The sequence below is a fragment of the Micromesistius poutassou genome (assembly GCF_964030765.1).
Source record: "Micromesistius poutassou genome assembly, chromosome: 4".
NCBI lineage: Eukaryota > Metazoa > Chordata > Actinopteri > Gadiformes > Gadidae > Micromesistius > Micromesistius poutassou.
In genome coordinates, this window is record NC_140274.1 from 1,866,444 (window position 1) to 1,891,443 (window position 25,000).

Here is a 25,000-nt window from a genome sequence, read left to right on the forward strand (position 1 = left end):
CATGTTGTGTCATTATGTCATGTCATGTCATGATGTTATGTCATGTCATGTTGTGTCATTGTCGTGTCATGTCATTATGTCATGTCGTGTCATATTGTGTCATTATGTCGTGTATTGTCATTATGTTATGTCATGTCGTGTCATTATGTCATGTCGTGTCGTGTTGTGTCATTATGTTATGTTTGTCTGAGCAGGACGTCCTGTGTGGTGTGGGGCTGTCGGGGGGCCTCATGCTCCTCACCTACCCCTACTGGGAGGCCTTCGACCGCTTCCAGCTGAGCAGCCCCCTGTCCCCCCCGGTGCTGGTGGCCCTGCCCCTGGTCCTGAGCTACACCTACCCCCAGCTGGACCACTACAGCCCCACGCGCGCCGACACCACCACCATCCTGGGCGTGGCGGCCGGCTGCTCCGTGGGCTACTGGACCAACGCGCGGCTGGGCGTGACCTTCGAGCCGCCCCGCGGGGCGCTGCCCGTGGCCCTGCCGCCGCTCACGGCCGGGGCGCTGGCGGCCGGGGCGGCCCGCTACCTGGTGGGCGCGGCGGTGCTGCTGGCCACGCGGTGGGCCGTGCGGGCGGCCAGCCTCAGGGCGCTGTTCTCCTGGTACGGCGTGGCGCCCGGCGACGCCCCCCGCGCCGCCCGCCGGAGGGAGATCGAGGTGCCGTCAAAGTTCCTGACGTACTCGGTGGTGGGGCTGGTGAACGCCGTACTGGTGAACAGACTGTTCCTCCTCCTGGGCATCTTATGACCCCCAGAGCCAGCAGTGAGCTGACATCCAGCAGCCTCACTCGTCTACACACTAGAGACCGTTAAGGGAACGTTACTCATCAGGACACAATCTGCTCCATAAAACCAAAGGCGTCTAAAGGAGGCCTCTTCTTCTATCCTCACTTTGTTATGAGACAGACCTGTTAACCACTAGTGAGACAGACCTGTTAACCACTAGTGAGACAGACCTGTTAACCACTAGTGAGACAGACCTGTTAACCACTAGTGAGGAGACCTGTTAACCACTAGTGAGACAGACCTGTTAACCACTAGTGAGACAGACCTGTTAACCACTAGTGAGACAGACCTGTTAACCACTAGTGAGACAGACCTGTTAACCACTAGTGAGACAGACCTGTTAACCACTAGTGAGGAGACCAGCATCCCGCCGCCTGCTGGTCTGACTGGGTGGTGAAGATGTTCAGCTGCTTGTCTTGATTTACTTCATCCTGTCTTGTTGCTATGTGGCTGTTGAGGAACCAAGCCTAAGAATTGTACTTTTGTGTACAATAAGATGTAATAAAAGTCCTTCTGATTCTGGAGGGAACAAACATGACATCACTCAATGTGAGCTGAAATAATCCACTCACAACTGGATCTGATCTAAACTTTTATTGAACGTCATTCCAATGCACCGTACTGCCAAATGGAAACCTGCGCTTCAGTAAATGAATCCTGTGCCATATTTAGTAAATGTCTAGTTTTCATATTTTGTGTTATTGTTTTGTATTATATGATTAAGATTGGATATGAGCATTGGATCCATAGGGCTTCTGTAGAGTCATGACGTCAGAAGTGACGCCATGTGTGGAGCAACAGCTTATGGACCACTATTGTGATTTCATGTCTTGGTATTGTTCCTTTTTGACAAGTAAAGGATCAAACTAACTAACATGTCCTTTATGGAGTCAAACTCATTGTTTCTCTAGGCTTACCGACAACACTAAAGACAACGCTACAAATCCCTTATACAGATCCTTTCCTTTATTTGACGAATCATGTGAGCTCTAGTCATTGTAATCTGTAAAGAAGATTACAATGTATGTTGGGGGTTGATCTGAGGAGCAGGGTGCAGCACCCTGGGTGTTGGGGGGTGGGGGCGTAGACTAGGGCAGGGATGGGCAACTTTTTACTGAAAACTCCAACAAAAACCGTACCTTACAGTCAAGATGAGAAGCAGAGTATCTGTTCATAGAATTCAAAGGCAAACCCATGTGTAGTTTGCTTAGAAACAATATCAGTCATGAAAGATTAAACTTAAGTCACCACTACTACAACTGCACTGAATATAATGCTAGTTGTTGCACTTAATGTTGGGCCACTGTTTTTCAGTTTTGTGCCATCATTGAATGATGATGTATGTGAGCCCTTTGCACTGAAAAAAATAAGAATCACTCATGTGGCTTTTAAAAGAAACTTGTGTTTGTCGTTAATAAGAGTATAGACATATTATAAATGCATTTGAGCATGGAAAATATGAAATTAATGTGTTGGTTCAATTAACATACATAGGCTATGAATCGGAATGAATTTTTAGATAGTGGCCATCCCCAAAATGCACCAGAATACAGGAAATCACAAACATCTACCAAATTCAAATTTTTATATCCACATATCTACACATTTGTTCTTATTTTGAAGTATTTTGTAGCTCACTCTGAGACCAGAGCCTCACTCTGAGACCAGAGCCTCACTCTGGGACCAGAGCCTCACTCTGGGACCAGAGCCTCACTCCGGGACCAGAGCCTCACTCTGGGACCAGAGCCTCACTCCGGGACCAGAGCCTCACTCCGGGACCAGAGCCTCACTCTGGGACCAGAGCCTCACTCCGGGGCCTCACTCCAGGACGTAGCGGCGTTGTGCGGCGGGCAGCCCCCAGCCGGCCCCCAGGGAGCGGGCGTGGCGGTACCAGCGCAGGGCGTGGCAGAGGGCCGGGGGCGGGGGCCGGTCCTCCGGGATGGCCCCCAGCACCTCTGTGTCGGCGCTGGACGCCACAAAGCCCTCGATGTAGCTCCTCGGGGCCAGGAAGTCGTTGAGGGCCCGCAGCCCGGCGGCGGTGCCAAGGTCCCCAAACACCGTCCGGGTGGAGGCGGGGGCGGGGGAGGGGTCGGGGGCGGGGCCGGGGGCCTCCACGAAGCGGCGGACCTCCTGCAACGGGACGTCGTGCGTGAGCAGCACCTCTGAGTGGCGGCCGCTGGGGAACCAAGGCAACAAGAGCAGAGTGAGTCAGGCCGAGGCCCCGCCCCTCCGCCGTCAGCACCACGTCTCTGTAGTGAGCTCCTCATGGTACCAGACCTTCTAGAACACACACACACGCTGTGACGTGTGAGTCCCATGTGCAGGCCTACATTCAGTTATTCAATACATCAATACCTTTGTTCTGAAGTATTCAAAAGTAAAAATGACATTTTCTAATATCAATAAATTGCTGTTTTCGTTGCATTCGCGCAGCGCACCCGACTGTATATGGGCGGAACACGCACCCCCCTCGCGGCTTAATGGTATGACCCCTGTATCCACACCTCATTGGTTGGTATGACCCCTGTATCCACACCTCATTGGTTGGTATGACCCCTGTATCCACACCTTATTGGTTGGTATGACCCCTGTATCCACACCTCATTGGTTGGTATGACCCCTGTATCCACACCTCATTGGTTGGTATGACCCCTGTATCCACACCTCATTGGTTGAAACTTGCATGCATGACGTGTCACTGCACACACACACACACACAGCACGCAGAGCGCAGACCTTCATGTCATTCTGACTCGGCAAACTTAATATTTAAAAAATGCCAGGCTGGTGGTGTCGTTCACTTCAGAGAGCTCTTTGAAGCGGCTCGGTGGCGACTGACCCGTCACTAACAGAGACACCAGAACGCACAGCAAGAACACAGCCAGGCACCGGGGTCACGCACACACTTTAATCACAACAGCCTTTAAACTCAGGTCCATTAGAGAACAACACACTGTCATCAGGTCAGCACGCTGCTCTGAAACTCGTCTCTACACACACACACACACACACACACACACACACACACACTGTCATCAGTCCGCTCTCATGCAGATGTGCTGTGTGTGCGCTACGAGGTGTTAAGAGGGAAGTGACATCACAGGAAGGGCTCCAGGTCCATCTCCAGGGCGGAGCAGGGCATGGTGAGCTCGAAGCGCTGGATGACGTCGGGGTGGAGGACCCCCAGCCGGCCCACGCTGACCCCGCCCACAAACAGCTCGGCGCAGCGGCCCGGGAAGAAGGAGGAGTCTGAGGAGCGGAGGACACACACACACACACACACACACACACACACACACACACACACACACACGTCTTCAGACAAAGGCTGGCCAGAGCGTTAACCAGATGGTTGCCATGACAACCACCCAACACACGCACACAGACAGGCCCTCCTCCGGTTGGCCTGCGTCACCAGACCAAACATCGTCATGTCAGAGTTAGAAGAACGGGACCATATTTGGATTATCCTGTTAAGACTTCCTGTACAATTTCCCACAATACAAAAAGACCATAATAAAACATTTCTATTGATGTTTCAAGCAGAGCAGGAGCAGGCTGGACCTAAAGGAAGCCACTTCCTGGATCCTTGGTGTTTGGGCCGGGACCCTCAGCCTGTCAGAGCTCCTCCCCCCCTCAGTCAGAGCTCCTCCCCCCCTCAGTCAGAGCTCCTCCCCCTCTCAGTCAGAGCTCCTCCCCCCCTCAGTCAGAGCTCCTCCCCCCCTCAGTCAGAGCTCCTCCCCCTCTCAGTCAGAGCTCCTCCCCCTCTCAGCCAGAGCTCCTCCCCCTCTCAGCCAGAGCTCCTCCCCCTCAGTCATAGCTCCTCCCCCTCAGTCAGAGCTCCTCCCCCTCAGTCAGAGCTCCTCCCCCTCTCAGTCAGAGCTCCTCCCCCTCAGCCAGAGCTCCTCCCCCTCAGTCAGAGCTCCTCCCCCTCTCAGCCAGAGCTCCTCCCCCCCTCAGTCAGAGCTCCTCCCCCTCAGTCAGAGCTCCTCCCCCCTCAGTCAGAGCTCCTCCCCCTGGAGCAGCAGAGCTGGCTGGAGCTCAGCTGTGGGTCTGACGTGTGTTCTGTGGGTCTGACGTGTGTTCTGTGGGTCTGACGTGTGTTCTGTGGGTCTGACGTGTGTTCTGTGGGTCTGACGTGTGTTCTGTGGGTCTGACGTGTGTTCTGTGGGTCTAACGTGTGTTCTGTGGGTCTGACGTGTGTTCTGTGGGTCTGACGTGTGTTCTGTGGGTCTGACGTGTGTTCTGTGGGTCTGACGTGTGTTCTGTGGGTCTGATGTGTGTTCTGTGGTGCGTTGCAGGTGAGCGTTGGCAACGGGGTCATGCCCTCGGGGGGTTTTCCAATGCGCTGACAGACAGAGGCTAATGGCCTATGAGGTGTTCTGGAAAATACTGCTGAGTAAGCGAGGGAAACTATTTGAGTGTATGGTGCATGTCAGATGATCCACGGCGCCCAGCCAGCCCTGGGTGACACCGCAGTCTCTCTCTCTCTCTGAATCAGAGGGGAGATGCTCTCACTCATTGATTTTTGCTCCATGCTCGAGCCAAGAGCCACACTAGATATCTTACTGGGTGACCTTGGAACAGGAGAGGCAGCTGGAGACGGGGGGAGACTGAGAGTTAGACAGGATGGGGGAGTGGAGAGTGAGCCAGGGGGTGGGTGCTGGAGTAAAGAGTGAGATGGAGGGTGGAGTAAAGAGTGAGATGGAGGGTGGAGTAAAGAGTGAGATGGAGTAAAGAGTGAGATGGAGGGTGGAGTAAAGAGTGAGATGGAGGGTGGAGTAAAGAGTGAGATGGAGTAAAGAGTGAGATGGAGGGTGGAGTAAAGAGTGAGATGGAGGGTGGAGTAAAGAGTGAGATGGGGGTGGTGGAGTAAAGAGTGAGACGGGGGGTGGTGGTGGAGTGAAGAGTGAGATGGAGGGTGGAGTAAAGAGTGAGATGGGGGGGGGTGGAGTAAAGAGTGAGACGGGGGGGGGGTGGTGGTGGAGTGAAGAGTGAGACGGCCAGCAGCAGGGCCTCACCGTCGGCAGCCTGGATGTGGTAGCCCGTGCCCCGGGCCGGCGCCACCTCCAGCAGCTGCATGGCGCGGTCCAGCAGGCCGTGGATCACCTCGAAGCCCGGGCTGCGGTGGTAGAACACGGCACACAGCCGCCGGCTGTTCCTGGCCCCCACGTCTGGGGGGGAGAGACAGGAGTTAGAGGCCTGGGGGGTAGAGACAGGAGTTAGAGGTCTGGGGGGGGAGAGACAGGAGTTAGAGGCCTGGGGGGTAGAGACAGGAGTTAGAGGCCTGGGGGGTAGAGACAGGAGTTAGAGGCCTGGTGGGTAGAGACAGGAGTTAGAGGCCTGGGGGGTAGAGACAGGAGTTAGAGGCCTGGGGGGTAGAGACAGGAGTTAGAGGCCTGGGGGGTAGAGACAGGAGTTAGAGGCCTGGGGGGTAGAGACAGGAGTTAGAGGCCTGGGGGGGGAGAGACAGGAGTTAGAGGCCTGGGGGGTAGAGACAGGAGTTAGAGGCCTGGGGGGGGGGGGGGTAGAGACAGGAGTTAGAGGCCTGGGGGGTAGAGACAGGAGTTAGAGGCCTGGGGGGTAGAGACAGGAGTTAGAGGTCTGGGGGGTAGAGACAGGAGTTAGAGGCCTGGTGGGTAGAGACAGGAGTTAGAGGCCTGGGGGGTAGAGACAGGAGTTAGAGGCCTGGGGGGGGAGAGACAGGAGTTAGAGGCCTGGGGGGTAGAGACAGGAGTTAGAGGCCTGGGGGGGGGGGGGGGGGTAGAGACAGGAGTTAGAGGCCTGGGGGGTAGAGACAGGAGTTAGAGGCCTGGGGGGTAGAGACAGGAGTTAGAGGCCTGGGGGGGGAGAGACAGGAGTTAGAGGCCTGGGGGGGATGGACGATGAAAGAAGAATGAAGAACCAACTACAAACACATGATAGAGACGTTCCTTTGCAGAGTTTGGATGCAGGATGTTTAACAGTTCCTTTGAGAGCCAGCAGTTAGGAGTAGGACGAGCTCCCCGCGCGCTGAGAGGGTTCACCATCACGTCCCCTTTAACCCACTAGCAGGACGTTGGACAGCCAACACATGACTTGAGGTTAGGGTTAGGGGACCTACAGAGGAGACGCAGCGCTGCACCCTACAGAGCCATGGCTCTGGAGCCGACGGGACCTTTCCACGGGCCGCCCATGGACACGACATTCAGACTGGTGTGGACGTGTGTCTCCCGCTAGCTCTACGACAGTGAAGGCAGTGAGCCGACCGGGCAGACGAGCTCCAGAGGAGACGCACCGCAGGAGGAACAGCGAGCGGTGGTGGAGACGCAGGCCGTGGATGGCTTGCTAATGGTTTGTTGTAGGTAGGGCTGTATCTCTGGGCATACCTTTGTCCTCATCCTTCAGCACCACGTCCGAGATCTCAAACAGTTTGAGAGGCAGAGGCATCTTCCTGTTGGCCGCGATGGTCTTCAGCAGACCTGGCAGCAGCGAGGTGCGCGCCACCTGGTGGAGAGACAGGGGACAGCAGCAGGCTGTGAGGGGTAGAGGAGGCCACAGCGCCCTCTGCTGGACTCAGGAAGCCTCACCCAACGCATGGCTGTCAGCATGGAGACTATAGAGACAATAGAAACTCTACTAAACCTAACTCACTCCTCATGCATACGTACATGACCCACAGGGTGAGGACGACCTTTGAAAACATCCCCAAATGCCCTTTAGTCACCAGAGTGGTCTGGGAGCCAAGTCTTGTTTTGGAGCCAGCTCAGAAACCCAGCTCAGAAACCCAGCTCAGAAACCCAGCTCAGAAACCCAGCTCAGAAACCCAGCTCAGAAACCCAGCTCAAGTCAGAAAGACATTGAATAGAATTTGATACTGGATTACAATTTTGAAAGACGAAGGGCTGTATAGCCTGTACTGTACTGTAGACTGTACTGTACTATATGTACTGTAGACTGTACTGTACTATATGTACTGTACTATATGTACTGTACAGACTGTACTGTACAGACTGTACTGTACTATATGTACTGTAGACTGTACTGTACTGTACTATATGTAGTGTACTGTACTATATGTAGTGTACTGTATGTACTGTACTATATGTACTGTAGACTGTACTGTACTATATGTACTGTACAGACTGTACTGTACTATATGTAGTGTACTGTAGACTGTACTATATGTAGTGTACTGTAGACTGTACTGTACTATATGTAGTGTACTGTATGTAGTGTAGACTGTACTGTACTATATGTACTGTACAGACTGTACTGTACTATATGTAGTGTACTGTAGACTGTACTATATGTAGTGTACTGTAGACTGTACTGTACTATATGTAGTGTACTGTATGTAGTGTAGACTGTACTATATGTAGTGTACTGTATGTAGGTAGTGAAGTGATGGTAAAGTGGAGTCACATGTGTACATGGACCTTCAGGCCCTGCATTAACAGGTTAGGCTACAGACCTGGAAGTCGGCGGTCTTGGGGTTGGCGATGTGGGCCGCCCGGGTCTCACACTGCTTCTTCCTCAGCTTGTCAGCGATGTCCTCCTGAGAGCACTGAGGACGCAAACAGACACTTAGAGAGTGTGTGTGTGTGTGTGTGTGTGTGTGTGTGTGTGTGTGTGTGTGTGTGTGTGTGTAGGTGTGTGTGTGTAGGTGTGTGTGTGTAGGTGTGTGTGTGTGTGTGTGTAGGTGTGTGTGTGTGTGTGTGTGTGTGTGTGTGTGTGTGTGTGTGTGTGTGTGTGTGTGTGTGTGTCTGAATAGATGACTGCGTGTATAGGTGTGTGTCTAGGTGTGTGTGTGTGTGTGTGTGTGTATATATAGGTGTGTATAGGTGTGTGTATATATATAGGTGTGTATAGGTGTGTGTATATATAGGGGTGTGTGTGTGTGTGTGTGTGTGTGTGTGTGTGTGTGTGTGTGTGTGTGTGTGTCTGAATAGATGACTGCGTGTATAGGTGTGTGTCTAGGTGTGTGTGTGTATAGGTGTGTATATAGGTGTGTATAGGTGTGTGTGTGTGTGTATAGGTGTGTGTGTGTGTATAGGTGTGTGTATATATAGGTGTGTATAGGTGTGTGTGTGTGTATAGGTGTGTGTGTGTGTATAGGTGTGTGTGTGTGTGTGTAGGTGTGTGTGTGTGTAGGTGTGTGTGTGTGTGTAGTCGTAGGTGTGTACGTGTAGGTGTGTGTAGGTGTGTGCGTGTAGGTGTGTCTGTGTAGGTGTGTGTGTGTAGGTGTGTGTGTGTGTGTGTAGGTGTGTGTGTGTGTGTGTGTGTAGGTGTGTGTGTGTGTGTGTGTGTGTGCGTGCGTGCGTACGTGCGTGCGTGCATGCGTGTGTGTAGGTGTGTGTGTGTGTGTGTAGGTGTGTGTGTGTAGGTGTGTGTGTGTAGGTGTGTGTGTGTGTGTGTGTGTGTGTGTGTGTGTGTGTGTGTGTGTGTGTGTGTGTGTGCTAGCGTTGGCCTCCTACCAGGGCGAAGGTGAGGGCTTCAGTGAATCCGGCCGCTGCCAGGTCTTGTCTCAACAGCTCCGTCAGCTTGTTCAGGGGGAACTGATGGGCACAGGACACAGAGCCCGGTCACACACACACACACCCCGACAGAGCCCGGGTCCACCCCGACAGAGCCCGGTCACACACACACACCCCGACAGAGCCCGGGTCCACCCCGACAGAGCCCGACATCCTCAAGGATGCTTAGCCTGACCTGGTCACACTTAGCCTGACCTGGTCACACTTAGCCTGACCTGGTCACACTTAGCCTGACCTGGTCACACTTAGCCTGACCCGGTTCTATGTCCCGTCATGTTTTGGTGTAAAGTCTACGTGCTGTGTTTCTATGTCCCGTCATGTTTTGGTGTAATATGTTATGTTATGTTAATGTCTATATGTCTGTATGTCAGGGCTCCCTTGAAGAAGAGGCTAAAGGTCTCAATGGGACTCAGCTGGATAAATAAAGGTTCAATAAAAATAACCCAGACCCCGGTGAGGACGCATTTCAATCACCACCACTTGTCTTAACGCTGCCAATGCTTTTCGGTTATCTGATAACATTAAGAAATCTTATTTTCTTTGCTTAATAACGGGAGCTCTGTCCCAGAGGCCTGGTGGCTGGTATCCATTAGTACCGTCCTCTGCTGGATGGGCCCATGGCCCGTCGATTCTGGGAAGGCTGGGAAACTTCCAAACTTCTCTCTAAATGCAGTCCATTTAATGAGAAAGGGGCCTCATACACCTCACCATAAACATGAGTTGGAACTCAGAGAGGGACTTGATACACCTCCTCACATACAGGACAATGGATGCATGTGGTGCATCACCTAGCTACAAGGGGGGCAGTGAGGCTCACTGACGTAGAACGGCCTTTAGGGGGCCGCCAGGGAAGGATCTACTTACAGCATGATAGAGCAACACCATGACAGCAAAAGAAAGGGACATGGGACAAGAGCGTATGCAGTTTACATGCAGTTCCTTTGGACACCACAGCAGTGGGGCTCATCTAAGGGGGCATGAGACCACCTACAGAGATGAGATGGAGCGTTTGGTGGGGTGGTGCAGAGCTAACAACTCAAAGACCAAGGAGCTCATTGTGGATTATAGGAGGAAGAAGACAGTCATCCAGCCGCTGCTGATAGGCAGGGTCTGTGTGGAGAGGGGAGTTAACATCATGGAGGAAACTGACACCACTGGGCTAGTGGAGAAGGACCTGGCCTGGGGCGTCAACACCACTGGGCTAGTGAAGAAGGACCTGGCCTGGGGCGTCAACACCACTGGGCTAGTGAAGAAGGACCTGACCTGGGGCGTCAACACCACTGGGCTAGTGAAGAAGGACCTGGCCTGGGGCGTCAACACCACTGGGCTAGTGAAGAAGGACCTGACCTGGGGCGTCAACACCACTGGGCTAGTGAAGAAGGACCTGGCCTGGGGCGTCAACACCACTGGGCTAGTGAAGAAGGACCTGACCTGGGGCGTCAACACCACTGGGCTAGTGAAGAAGGACCTGGCCTGGGGCGTCAACACCACTGGGCTAGTGAAGAAGGCCCAGCAGAGACTTTACTTCCTGAGAGTACTCAGGGAGAACAACATCCTGGAAAAACTGCTGGTGTCCTTCTACCGCTGCTCAATAGAGAGCGTACTGACACTGTATTTTAAAAGGTTTTTACACTGCCACATATGCCCGTCTTATGCACGCCTTTCTCCCGGCATGGTCCGTGCGTTTACACTGACCGAGGTAATATACCGGCCTGAGTTCGCCCCCCAATTCACCCTCTCGTACCCTACACATATTGGGGGTTTCATTTTGATGTAAATGTGATTAGACGGCTCCGCGGTTCCAGGGGCGGGACTTGGGTAGAGGTGTTGCTGTTGTCTCTCCAACAGAGACAACGCAGCGATGTCAACATGAGTCGTTCTAACTGGAGAGACGGTGAAATCCACGAGCTGCTGACCGTCATGGGAGAGAAGGTGATGCAGTCGCATTAAACAAAGACGGGGAAAGATGGTGCGATCTACGAGAAAGACGCAGAGGAACTGTCCTTATGAGGCTTTTGTCGAGATAAAAAACAAGTGGTCAGCAAAATAAAGAATATGTTGCCGTTTTTTTTGCACTTGTAAATAGTTATTCGCGTTTGTAGCCTACACTCAGATGTTTACTCATTCTTGCCTGCGAGTGTCTCGAATCATAAAAAAATTAAAACATTCGTAGTATGCAAATTCTTCTAAAGAGGTCTACTCTGTGCGAAGCTCCGCCTTCTCCAGTGAACCAGGAATTGGGGGATTTGACCCCCTCTGTTTTACACAGGCAAGACAGTGACATTTCTGGGCGTGCCAAACCGTGACCGAACCGGCTTGGCAGTGTGAACAGGCCTAGAGTGTGGTTGTTGAGCTGCACTGTGGCACAGAGGGAAACGCTCCAGGGGGCCATAAAGGCAGCTCAGGAAATCATCAGCTGCCCTCTTCCCTCTCTGGAAGAACTTCCCGGCTCCCGCTGCCTCAAAAAGGCCAAATCCATCGGGCAGGACTCATCACCCCCGGTCACAAACGGTTTGAACTACTGCCACCAGGAGATACAGGTCCATTCAACTACAACAAACAGACTACAAAACTGTTTTTACCCAACAGACATAACTTCTCTAAATGGTGCTACTAAAGCAAAGTTGTTACCACTTTTACATTTATGAATGTGGATGTTTGTTTGGGTGTGTCTGACGTGCTTTTTAATGCCTATAGTAGTACTATATTTATATATTATTTATGCATACTACCTCAATGATGTTTTTGCACTGAACTCATGTTTTTGCACTCAACAAGGACTGCACTTCATTTTGTTGTATCTGTTACAATGACTAAAGATATTCTATTGTAGCAATAGCTAGACACACACACACACACACACACACACACACACACACACACACACACACACACACACACACACACACACACACACACACACACACACACACACACACACACACACCTGATGGGCCACGGTGTAGAAGCCCGGCGTGGTGCGGGGGATGTTGTTGAAGCCGTAGGCCATGGCGGCGTCCTCCATGATGTCACAGGCGTGGATGACGTCGGAGCGCGTGGGCGGGATCTCCACCTGGATCTGGTCCCCGGCGCCGGTGGGCTGAGAGCGCAGACACATCTTGGTGAGCAGCCCAGCGATGGTCTCCGTGGACTCACTGGGGGGGGAGGGGGGGGGGGGGTTAGGGTTGTTGTCGTATGAGTACAACGTGCTGAGAAGAAGTGCGCTCTAGGAGACGACCAGAGTCAAAGTCCCCTCCCACTGAGCTTTGGATAATGCGGCTCAATGCAGCGGGCGTGGCTGGGTTTAAGATGTGTGTGTCGTGGCTGGGTTTAAGATGTGTGTGTCGTGCTGGGTTTAAGATGTGTGTGTGTCATGCTGGGTTTAAGATGTGTGTGTCATGCTGGGTTTAAGATGTGTGTGTCATGCTGGGTTTAAGATGTGTGTGTGTCATGCTGGGTTTAAGGTGTGTGTGTCATGCTGGGTTTAAGATGTGTGTGTCATGCTGGGTTTAAGATGTGTGTGTGTCATGCTGGGTTTAAGATGTGTGTGTCATGCTGGGTTTAAGATGTGTGTGTCTGGCTGGGTTTAAGATGTGTGTGTCATGCTGGGTTTAAGGTGTGTGTGTCATGCTGGGTTTAAGGTGTGTGTGTCGTGCTGGGTTTAAGATGTGTGTGTCATGCTGGGTTTAAGATGTGTGTGTCGTGCTGGGTTTAAGATGTGTGTGTCATGCTGGGTTTAAGATGTGTGTGTCGTGCTGGGTTTAAGATGTGTGTGTCATGCTGGGTTTAAGGTGTGTGTGTCGTGCTGCAAGGACGTCGATGTGAATAAGTGGCATGCTGCCATCAGCTTATGGCTCCTCCCCAGACCTCCGTTGACTCACTTGATGCCGACCTTGCGGTTGATGAAGTCACTGGACAGCATCTCCGTTCTGTAGGCCAGCTCCTGCACATGAAGACAGTCCACAGTGAACACAGCAGACTGAATGGGACTAGTGAACACAGCAGACTGAATGGGACCAGTGAACACAGCAGACTGAATGGGACTAGTGACAGAACAATAAAAGTGTGTACAGTACCGGGTACATGTAGGTAGTGCCATCAGGAGACACCACCTCCGCCCCCTCCACCCTGCAGAAGACACAACATAGGGGGGGTCACTGGAGAAGAGCAGCAGGGTCTGGAGGAACAAGCCCCTGAAGGAGTGCTGCGGTGTGGACTCACGTGAAGGGCTCTGCGCAGTACTCAGAGAACATGGTCACCATCATGTCCAGCACGATCTTAGCCTGGAGGGAACATCCACGCATTGGTGACTGGTGCCGATACATCACTACCACCTCCTTATTCCTGGTTCTACACGTGCATTCTCCCCCAAGAGCACCCGAGGTGCAACACCTCCTGCTCCCTGCTAGGCTTGGCCTCCTTCAGAACCTTTCCTTGTCACCCGGTCAGGTACACTCCTACCTTGGTCAGGTCTTATGTTACATTGTTTATGTTCCTACCTTGGTCAGGTCTTATGTTACATTGTTTATGTTCCTACCTTGGTCAGGTCTTATGTTACATCGTTTATGTTCCTACCTTGGTCAGGTCTTATGTTACATCGTTTATGTTCCTACCTTGGTCAGGTCTAATGTTACATCGTTTATGTTCCTACCTTGGTCAGGTCTTATGTTACATCGTTTATGTTCCTACCTTGGTCAGGTCTGTGGCTGTGCATTCAACGAAGACGTTTTTCGTTTTGAGGGAGATTTTGGAATGATCTCCTGAAAGACGGAATAGAAGTAAAAGGCATAGGTGAGTAAGGATTAGGATCCATGACTTAAACTGGTTCAGTGGTCAATGCTGAATGGCCACCACTGCTGCCCCTCCGCATGGAAGAGGCTGGAACAGCACAATGAACTTACGGCGCGATTACACTAAGCGCACTAACCGTTGATGATGGGCGGCATGGACAGGACGACACCATTGCTGTCGTAGATGACGGGGTAGGCGGGCTTGTCCTGGATGATGTGGAGGTAGTGCCTCAGGTGGCTGTCCGTCTGCAGGCCCCAACAAAGCGTCAGTCACACGTCAAACAGCCTCTCACAGCCGCCGTCACTGGTGCTTACCTTGTACAGGTTCATGAGCTCCACGGCCGTCCACTCCCGGCTCTGGTTCAGGGGCCTGAAGTGGATGTCGGCGGGGGGCTTGGCCGTGTACGTGAAGGGGCCGCACACCGTGTCCAGGTCGTGGGTGCCGATGGCCACCAAGGTCCTCTTCCTGAAGGAAGAGTACGATCAGGAGTGTTCACAATGAAAAGCTACCGTCCAGCTGAGCCCAGACACAGATCAGCCCATGGTCTGGTGCATCGTCTCCCTGTGGAAACTGCTCCAGACGAAGGCGACCTCTCCATACAACTTTAATTCTAATTTAATTTATTCTAGAATTGACCGCATACATTTTTTTTTATTCTAAACTCATCTAACATGTTTAAAATAAATATAAAAGAAATACATTTTAAACAGGTGCAACATGGGTAACATAGCTCATAAGTGGCGAATATAGGAGAAACTCCTAAAAATAATGGGCGTGTCAGTCTTAAATTGAGGACTCATTTATTTTACTAAGAGCAATTCACAAAGTATTTTAGGTCCTAAAAGTAGCACCTAAGTCTAGGAGAGCTTAAAAGTCCTGGAGAGGACTCCTAACTCAGTAAGACCTGTTCACAGAGAATCTGAAGATGGCTGCAGCGTGACTGAATGCTTTGGAGACAATGGAGGACTGTGAATTGATAAAGCGATATATAAATCGTGAGGGTATCAAACTTGTGGTTGAATTAATGCGGGATGCAATAACGTCCCCAACAAACATGAATTACCCGATCAGTCCGAACATAAAATGTTTGGCAACACTTCGATAATTAGCAACAGGGAAAATTCAGCAATGCAGACGATTTAGGAATATCACAACCATCAGTGATGGTTAAAACACACAGGGGCAATGTTACAAATGTACCTTCAGTCATCCTTAATTATTTAATATATAAATATGAAATCACTTAAACCATCATTATTTGTCTCATGTATTTATAGTAATACATCACTTTAATCAGCGTTATTTATTTCAAATAATAGGAATAAATCACTTAATAATAATGATCATTATTTCATATAAGTTTCAAGTAAAAAATAATATAACTACTGTTACTTATGATTACTATCTAATGATTTATTGTAAGATGATTTATGTATCAAGTTCATAATCAGCTCAGTAGCAAAAGCTTTCGCTTGCGTTTCACGTCTTTGTCTTCTCTTTCAAATATCATGATAGGAGGACTTGATATTTTGATATTTAAAGTGTCTAAGTGCTGGAAATACACTAATTGGATAATAGGATGCTTTTAATTACCTCCTTGGTATAATGCAATTTACGTATTTTTACCCACCTTGGCTTTTTACCTATTTTGTTACATTACAGCCTTTAGTTCAATGTTTTTTTAATCTGAAGTTGATGAAAAATATATACATAAAACTAAAAAACTGAAAATTGTCATGTGCATATGCATTCACCCCCTTTGTTATGAAGCCCATAAAAAGCTCTGGTGCAACAGATTACCTTCAGAAGTCACATAATTAGTGAGATGATGTCCACCTGTGTGCAATCTAAGTGTCACATGATCTGTCAGTACCAATACACACCTTTTTTTGAAAGGCCCCAGAGGCTGCAACGCCTAAGCAAGAGGCACCAGTAACCAAACACTGCCATGAAGACCAAGGAACTCTCCAAACAAGTAAGGGACAATGTTGTTGAGAAGTACAAGTCAGGGTTAGGTTAGAACAAAAGATCCAAATCTTTGATGATCCCCAGGAGCACCATCACATTTATCATAACCAAATGGAAAGAACATGACACAACAGCAAACCTGCCAAGAGACGGCCGCCCACCAAAACTCAGACTGGGCAAGGAGGGCATTAATCAGAGAGGCAGCACAGAGACCCAAGGTAACCCTGGAGGAGCTGCAGAGCTCCACAGCAGAGACTGGAGTGTCTGTACATAGGACGACAACAAGCCGTACGCTCCACAGAGTTGGGCTCTATGACAGAGTGGCTAGAAGAAAGCCATCACTTTCAGCAAAAAAACCAAATGGCACGTTTTGAGTTTGCGAAAAGGCATGTGGGAGACTCTGAAAATGTATGGAGGAAGGTGCTCTGGTCTGATAAGACTAAAATTTAACTTTTCGGCCATAAAAGAAAATGCTATGTCTGGCGCAAACCCAACACATCACCCAAAGAACATCATGCTGTGGGGATGGTTTTCAGCAGCCGGGTCTGGGAAAGTGGTCAGAGTTGAGGGAAAGATGGATGGTGCTAAATACAGGGATACTCTTACTGGTACAGGCAAAACCTGTACCAGTCTGTACGTGAGTTGAGGCTAGAAGGGAGGTTCACCTTCCAGCAGGACAAGGACCCCAAACACACTGCTAAAGCAACACGAGTGGTTTAAGGGGAAATGTGTTGGAATGGCCTAGTCAAAGCCTCAATCCAATAGAACATCTGTGGTCAGACTTAAAGATAACTGTTCAAGCGCAAACCATCCAACTTGAAGGAGCTGGAGCAGTTTTGCAAGGAGGAATGGGCAAAAATCCCAGTGGTAAGATGTGACAAGCTCAGAGAGACTTATCCAAAGCGACTTGCAGCTGTGATTGTCTCTCTACAAAGTATTGACTATTATACTACTACTACTACTAACTATTGGTGATTAGTTATGCACATTGACTTTTTCGTGTCAATGTTTGTCCTATTTGTTGTTGGCTTCACAATAATAAAAAAAAAAAACATCTTCAAAGTTGTGGGCATGTTCTGTAAATTAAATGATGCAAATCCTCAAACAATCCATGTTAATTCCAGGTTGTGAGGCAACAAAACACGAAAAATGCCAAGGGGGTGAATACTTTTGCAAGGCACTGAATACAACCTTTTTCTACTGGCACCGATGCGACCCAGGAGGAAATCAGAGCATGCATCACATATTAAAGGCTGGCGGTCTAGAGCCCTGCCCGGGTCATCTGGACCAGGTGGGCTCCCCTCAGCAGGGGGGCAGGCCCTCCAGGCAGACCTCGTCTGACAGCCCAGGACAGACTCCTCTTCTGGCAGAGGAACAGGAGGACAGTGACCAGAGCGGTTCTGAATGAGAACACTGCGCTCTGCTCATCACCGGAGTCTACATTGTGGCCAGCATTTTATAAAAAGAACAAAGTAGCTCTTCTTTCGTTTGCACTCATTGACGTATTATTTGAATTAAGATTTGACAATGAAGAAGTGTTTATGTTCCTTGAGCATCAATTTATGTTCTTTGCCAGAAAAGGCTAAGAATAAATGAAAAGCATGATGACATTTTGAGTGTTTGAATGTATTAATAGGGACTTGTGTCATCCCCTGATTTATCAAAAACGTACCCAACCGAGGCAAAACCCGTCAAAATGGTGCTATGAACCGAACGGGAATATAGTGAACCTCCCCCCCCGGTGTCATCTCAGATCATCCATGGAGCCCAGCCAACTGCAATGGACGTTTACTGAAGTGCCCCATTGTGGTGAAAGAAAATGTGGTTTGTTTCTTTTAGGTCAACTCAATAAAGAGTCGTCCTCAACACATTTTTTTACACATCCCCTTGTCCGCTTAAACTACTGAGGGATCTAAAACCTCCCAGGTCAAGGCTGCTCCCGCCAACTCCCTTCTGCTCTGTGTGGAACTGACGGGCAGCTCCGCCAGACGCCAAAACCAAAAGCAAAGGCCTCGTTGGAGCCTAGACCTCATGGCTCGTGAGTGAAGCCCCTCGCAGTGCTCTCCATCCAGCTTCATTCTGTGAGATGGGAGGTTTTTGACGTGTTGTGCGGGACGCCCCACAGTAAAGTCTAGCATGTTGGATATTTTTTAACAACTGCCTTTGTCTAACAACTCCTAGTAAGACGTGTAGGCCTACACTCCCTGATCGAGTCTTCTCCTCCCCGATCGCAGGTGACCTCAATGCTAGGGTGATCGACTGACCTTAGTCAGACGATATCTCGCCCGTCTCCAGGCCATTTATTTTTTACTATGTTCATGAAGGTACAGCAAGTTACACAGGAAGGTTCGGGAGAGAGAGGAGAGGACATGCAGCAAAGGACCCTGGGCAAGAATCGAACCCGGGTCGCTGCCCTAACAGTACGCGCTCTGCCCAGTGAGCCTACAGGCGCCCGATTATCTCCGGACTGCGTGGGACCGTGGGAAAGACGACGGTGTTGTGTGGTCTTATCGCTGCACTAAGTCAGCTAACTCGCTACAGTCAGCGAGGACGTTGTTAAGGCTACAGTCAGCGAGGACGTTGTTAAGGCTACAGTCAGCGAGGACGTTAAGGCTACAGTCAGTGAGGATGTTGTTAAGGCTACAGTCAGTGAGGACGTTGTTAAGGCTACAGTCAGCGAGGACGTTGTTAAGGCTACAGTCAGCGAGGACGTTGTTAAGGCTACAGTCAGTGAGGACGTTGTTAAGGCTACAGTCAGCGAGGACGTTGTTAAGGCTACAGTCAGTGAGGACGTTGTTAAGGCTACAGTTGTTAAGGCTACAGTCAGCGAGGACGTTAAGGCTACAGTCAGTGAGGACGTTAAGGCTACAGTCAGTGAGGACGTTAAGGCTACAGTCAGCGAGGACGTTGTTAAGGCTACAGTCAGCGAGGACGTTGTTAAGGCTACATTCAGCGAGGACGTTGTTAAGGCTACAGTCAGTGAGGACGTTGTTAAGGCTACAGTTGTTAAGGCTACAGTCAGCGAGGACGTTAAGGCTACAGTCAGTGAGGACGTTGTTAAGGCTACAGTCAGCGAGGACGTTGTTAAGGCTACAGTCAGTGAGGACGTTGTTAAGGCTACAGTCAGTGAGGACGTTAAGGCTACAGTCAGCGAGGACGTTGTTAAGGCTACAGTCAGCGAGGACGTTGTTAAGGCTACAGTCAGTGAGGACGTTGTTAAGGCTACAGTCAGCGAGGACGTTGTTAAGGCTACAGTCAGCGAGGACGTTGTTAAGGCTACAGTCAGCGAGGACGTTGTTAAGGCTACAGTCAGCGAGGACGTTGTTAAGGCTACAGTCAGCGAGGACGTTGTTAAGGCTACAGTCAGTGAGGACGTTGTTAAGGCTACAGTCAGTGAGGACGTTAAGGCTACAGTCAGCGAGGACGTTGTTAAGGCTACAGTCAGTGAGGACGTTGTTAAGGCTACAGTCAGTGAGGACGTTGTTAAGGCTACAGTCAGCGAGGACGTTAAGGCTACAGTCAGCGAGGACGTTGTTAAGGCTACAGTCAGTGAGGACGTTGTTAAGGCTACAGTCAGTGAGGACGTTGTTAAGGCTACAGTCAGTGAGGACGTTAAGGCTACAGTCAGTGAGGACGTTGTTAAGGCTACAGTCAGCGAGGACGTTGTTAAGGCTACAGTCAGCGAGGACGTTAAGGCTACAGTCAGTGAGGACGTTGTTAAGGCTACAGTCAGTGAGGACGTTGTTAAGGCTACAGTCAGCGAGGACGTTGTTAAGGCTACAGTCAGCGAGGACGTTGTTAAGGCTACAGTCAGCGAGGACGTTGTTAAGGCTACAGTCAGCGAGGACGTTGTTAAGGCTACAGTCAGCGAGGACGTTGTTAAGGCTACAGTCAGCGAGGACGTTGTTAAGGCTACAGTCAGTGAGGACGTTGTTAAGGCTACAGTCAGTGAGGACGTTAAGGCTACAGTCAGCGAGGACGTTGTTAAGGCTACAGTCAGCGAGGACGTTGTTAAGGCTACAGTCAGTGAGGACGTTGTTAAGGCTACAGTCAGTGAGGACGTTGTTAAGGCTACAGTCAGCGAGGACGTTGTTAAGGCTACAGTCAGCGAGGACGTTGTTAAGGCTACAGTCAGTGAGGACGTTGTTAAGGCTACAGTTGTTAAGGCTACAGTCAGCGAGGACGTTAAGGCTACAGTCAGTGAGGACGTTGTTAAGGCTACAGTCAGCGAGGACGTTGTTAAGGCTACAGTCAGTGAGGACGTTGTTAAGGCTACAGTCAGTGAGGACGTTGTTAAGGCTACAGTCAGCGAGGACGTTGTTAAGGCTACAGTCAGCGAGGACGTTGTTAAGGCTACAGTCAGCGAGGACGTTGTTAAGGCTACAGTCAGCGAGGACGTTGTTAAGGCTACAGTCAGTGAGGACGACTGCAGTGGTTGGCTCTCCACCTGCAGATGTTCTGGTGGAGCTTCTCCTGAAGCTCGATGAAGCTGTCGTAGCGCTCCTGCGTGAAGGTGATGTTCCTGAGCACCGCCGCCACGGCGTGGGGACGCACCGCCGCCGTCTGGAACACAACAGATCACATGTTATACAGCTGTAGATCCAGAACACAACAGATCACATGTTATACAGCTGTAGATCCAGAACACAACAGATCACATGTTATACAGCTGTAGATCCAGAACACAACAGATCACATGTTATACAGCTGTAGATCCAGAACACAACAGATCACATGTTATACAGCTGTAGATCCAGAACACAACAGATCACATGTTATACAGCTGTAGATCAGGAACACAACACATCAAACCGGTTTGATATCATCGGGCCGACCCGTATTGTCTGGAGGACTGAGACCGAAATTGGAAATAACGGGGAAGAAACCACCGTCCACTGGGAAGAAACCACCGTCCCGCTCCTCCCAGCGGATGACTCAGGCCCGTCCACACGGAAACGATTTTTGTGTAAAAACGCAGTCTTGATCTTGTGCGTTTGGGCCGACCGTCCATACAGACGTCAGCGTTTCCGGTGCCTGCAAACAACCTTGTTTGAAACCAGGTCCCAGGGTGAGAAAGAGACAAACGGCCCCCTGCGTTTTGGTGTTGGGGTTCGTGTGGAGGCCAGGTACGCAAACCATGACGTCATCGCCCCCCCACCAGGTGGCAACGTTAGATTTCCGTCTGATTAGTTTTGTTTGATTTGTATTATTTTTGTAGCTTTAAATACAGCCCCTTGGTTCATTTAATGACTAACTGTACATTAAAAAGTATTTTCTGCTCAATCTACAAGGTTTAACAACTGCTGTCCTGGACTGTATGTTTGTACACAGTGCAGGCTTGATAGCATGCTCTGCCTCCTCGTCTTCTTCTTTTGGTGGAGAACCAGCGCCACACGGTGGTCTTGAATATGTACTACAGCGTTTTTACAGCTAGATGCATTTTTGCAATGAGTCCGTCTTTACAGAGAAATTCCTGAAACGCTGTCAAGGAAAATGGAGGGGAAAATATATTTTTTGCCATGTAGACGGGGCCTTGGATACCTGGAATAACTTGACCATCAGACCCTTGACTTTCTCCCTTGTCATTCACAAGGGCCTGACTACTAGAGCTACACATCCCTATGTCTTAAACCGTAGTGTACATACATCTATATTTTCCAGTTGTATTGCGTATTCCTTGGTTTGTACATGCGGCTCAGAAGGCAGAGTGGATTGGCCGGTAACCAAGGAAACTTGAACGGAAGTTAACTAACCAAAGACGAGTTGATATATTGATTATGTGGGATCGCTGTATGGCGATATTATTGGTATCGCGGGCCATGTATTGGGAATCGCATGGTGAGGCACGCTGTGACTCCCACCCCTAGTTGTACATACATGTATCCACCCACCTCTGGAGTCACTAGAAGCCTCTGAGGCGCTCCACTGGCTGGCGTCACACGGCGGTAGCGCGGTGCCTCCATCCTGGAACACAGAAGATAACCACGTCAACCACAACCCAACTCCTCCGCGTGAGACCACCACTCAGGCCCCCTCAGTAATACACAGCTAGAGGATGACGCTGATGCGTTTATCCAAAGCAACTCAAGAGATTTGCAATGCAAGGCCAACTTCCAGCTCCAACTTCCCTTCTCCCTGCTGACTCTACCAGTGGCCACTAACCACATGTGTGTAGGGTACAGATTAATAGTTTAGAATGGCTGGAGGCAGGGATCTGCAAGCGTGTGATTGGTGAACACAAACTCAGCCAGCATCAGTAAACTGCATCAAAGGTCAACATCACATCAACATCGTTTAGACACTGTTGATTAAAATCCCTAAAAGCTTCACCCACTCGCGTGAAGGACTTTGGCAGAATATCCTGTTGGAATGTGACTTTGACGTCACTCTAGATTAGTGGTCAGTATTTTTCTACAATATTTTTCCAAACAACATTTTAACAGGAAAGAAAACAAAATCATATTTAGCTCTGGAACATAAACGTCAATTAATTTAAAACAGGTTAATAACATTATTTAGTTCAGATTGCAAGCTTCAATTAATTTCAGAATGTTTATTTAAGCACATCTAATAATCTGTAAAATATCCCTGAGAAATCCAAAGGAGCCCAGGCCACCTTAGTCTGAGCTACGTCGGGAGGTGTAGTTTGGCGTTTTGTGTAGTTCTGTGCTTCTGTGTGTCGCAGAGGAGAGGTCTAAAGTTGTAACATTCTGTTTTGTTTAATTACTAGTGGCCCCCCACCAGGACAACATGCATGGAATCATGTACTTTAAGTATATGGAAACATTCTTGGGCATTGTAATCCAATATCCCTGGAAGGTGAAGCAAGCCGGTTGTCTCTGCAGTAAAACAGCCTCACCCTATTCAATCATTTTGTAGGCTATTTTGGTAAATAAATAGAGCTATAAAATATCCATCTTAAAATGCTTATGTAAGGCTTTACGGATGCACATAAAACCTCCAGTTACTGGTTACATTGTGCTTAATCCATGTGAGTGATGATATATGCAAGCAGATGATTTTGTGTTTTATCACATTCACTATCCACCTGGAGCAGAGCAGCGAGGGAAAATACTAGAAGAGAAAATAACGTTAACTGCTTTTTTTCTCATTCAAACCGGTTCAGGAACTTTAGGTGGGGAGCAGAATACAAGAACAGAACCGTTATAATATGGGCTCCGTTCAGAACAGAATAATTGGACAAAGGCCCAAGCTGATTTCAACAAATAGGATTTTGGGCGCCCAACATTAATGTTATTTCATGCCATCGGTGCCAGGTAGCTGTGGGATATAAAATAACGCTCTGAGTGGGTCCATGAACTGCACGAGTGGCCAGAGGGGAGTGAGTTAAAAGACGTATACACACTTGTCCTTGAAGACCTGCAGGCCGCGGGCGAGGCCTTCCAGACACAGGAGGTCATAGCGGTTGGCCGGCACGTCGATCTTGTACAGCACCACCTCGGACGCCCCCGACGCCTTGTAGTCGCCCTGCTCCCGACTGATCTGCTCTCTCTCGGTGGTCTGGAGGGGTCACATGGGGGTACTGTTAACCATGTTCAACATTTATTACCACGTATTTACTGTAGAGTGAATACTCTTATTTTGACCTACACAAGGATATGCATGTACTTACTATTTCATCCAACTCAAGCCCAAACTCAAAGCACAGTTCATCAAACTCCTCGTCCGCTGGAACAGATAAGTCTCCGTTACACATGCATGTTAAAGTGCACTTCAAACATTGTTTCTGTTGACGGGTGCAGTATGCTATGGTGCTATCTGGTAAATGGAATGCATTTATAGAGTGCTTTCTGACATGTGGCGACTCTACCCGCTTTACAATTAGTACCCATATTCCCTACACATGGTCACCGTCAAACATGGACAACCAGCTCTTCTGAAGCAGTTAGGGGTAGTTGTCTAGCTGAGGGACACCGCTATACCAGAGGGACACCTCTATACCTCAGGTGTCTTGCTGAGGGACACCTCTATACCAGAGGGACACCTCTATACCTCAGGTGTCTTGCTGAGGGACACCTCTATACCAGAGGGACACCTCTATACCTGAGGGTCCCCTCTATACCTCAGGTGTCTTGCTGAGGGACACCTCTATACCTCAGGTGTCTTGCTGAGGGTCCCCTCTATACCTCAGGTGTCTTGCTGAGGGTCCCCTCTATACCTCAGGTGTCTTGCTGAGGGTCCCCTCTATACCTCAGGTGTCTTGCTGAGGGTCCCCTCTATACCTCAGGTGTCTTGCTGAGGGACACCTCTATACCTCAGGTGTCTTGCTGAGGGTCCCCTCTATACCTCAGGTGTCTTGCTGAGGGTCCCCTCTATACCTCAGGTGTCTTGCTGAGGGTCCCCTCTATACCTCAGGTGTCTTGCTGAGGGACACCGCTATACCTCAGGTGTCTTGCTGAGGGTCCCCTCTATACCTCAGGTGTCTTGCTGAGGGACACCTCTATACCTCAGGTGTCTTGCTGAGGGTCCCCTCTATACCTCAGGTGTCTTGCTGAGGGTCCCCTCTATACCTCAGGTGTCTTGCTGAGGGACACCGCTATACCTCAGGTGTCTTGCTGAGGGTCCCCTCTATACCTCAGGTGTCTTGCTGAGGGTCCCCTCTATACCTCAGGTGTCTTGCTGAGGGTCCCCTCTATACCTCAGGTGTCTTGCTGAGGGACACCGCTATACCGTGATCGGACAGGATGCAGGGAATGATGCAATCATTGGAATACTATATCCAATGTGGCAAATCCCAGCACACTAGTAGTGGTAGCAGTGACTGCGTGGTGAGATGAAAGAACAACTCACTGTATGTTCTCCCCAAGGTTTGGAAGAGAAGATCCCGTTTCACGCTGACAGTCGGCATGTTATCGGCTAATCCTGAGCCTAGCCACCGTGGAAAGAGGACCCCTTCACAGTGTTGCCAGACTGGGCCAGA

The 25,000-nt window shown here is 49.9% G+C and overlaps 2 protein-coding genes across 2 annotated transcripts in view; one reads left to right on the top strand and one right to left on the bottom strand.

The window, feature by feature from the left end:
• LOC311342362 (sphingosine-1-phosphate phosphatase 2-like) overlaps positions 1-801 on the top strand; it is a gene marked incomplete at its 5' end in the record, with an annotated part of 4,718 nt that extends 3,917 nt beyond the window's left edge. The window contains one exon of the mRNA XM_084467208.1: positions 195-801. Coding sequence (XP_084323334.1) covers positions 195-746 — 552 coding nt within the window. The 3' untranslated portion in view covers positions 747-801. The remainder of the gene's footprint in view (positions 1-194) is intronic.
• A 643-nt stretch (positions 802-1,444) lies between these two features.
• On the bottom strand, positions 1,445-24,967 carry farsb (phenylalanyl-tRNA synthetase subunit beta). The gene is made up of 18 exons (XM_084466657.1): positions 24,871-24,967; positions 23,693-23,748; positions 23,426-23,580; positions 21,951-22,023; positions 20,507-20,622; positions 14,406-14,556; positions 14,228-14,336; positions 13,990-14,060; positions 13,522-13,583; positions 13,377-13,428; positions 13,182-13,243; positions 12,248-12,455; positions 9,241-9,321; positions 8,238-8,330; positions 7,153-7,270; positions 5,806-5,958; positions 3,886-4,033; positions 1,445-2,960 (listed from the first exon to the last, which is right to left on the bottom strand). Exons 1-18 carry the CDS (start codon positions 24,926-24,928, stop codon positions 2,603-2,605), a joined length of 2,124 nt encoding a protein of 707 aa, XP_084322783.1. The 5' UTR covers positions 24,929-24,967; the 3' UTR covers positions 1,445-2,602.
• Positions 24,968-25,000: the final 33 nt, after the last annotated feature.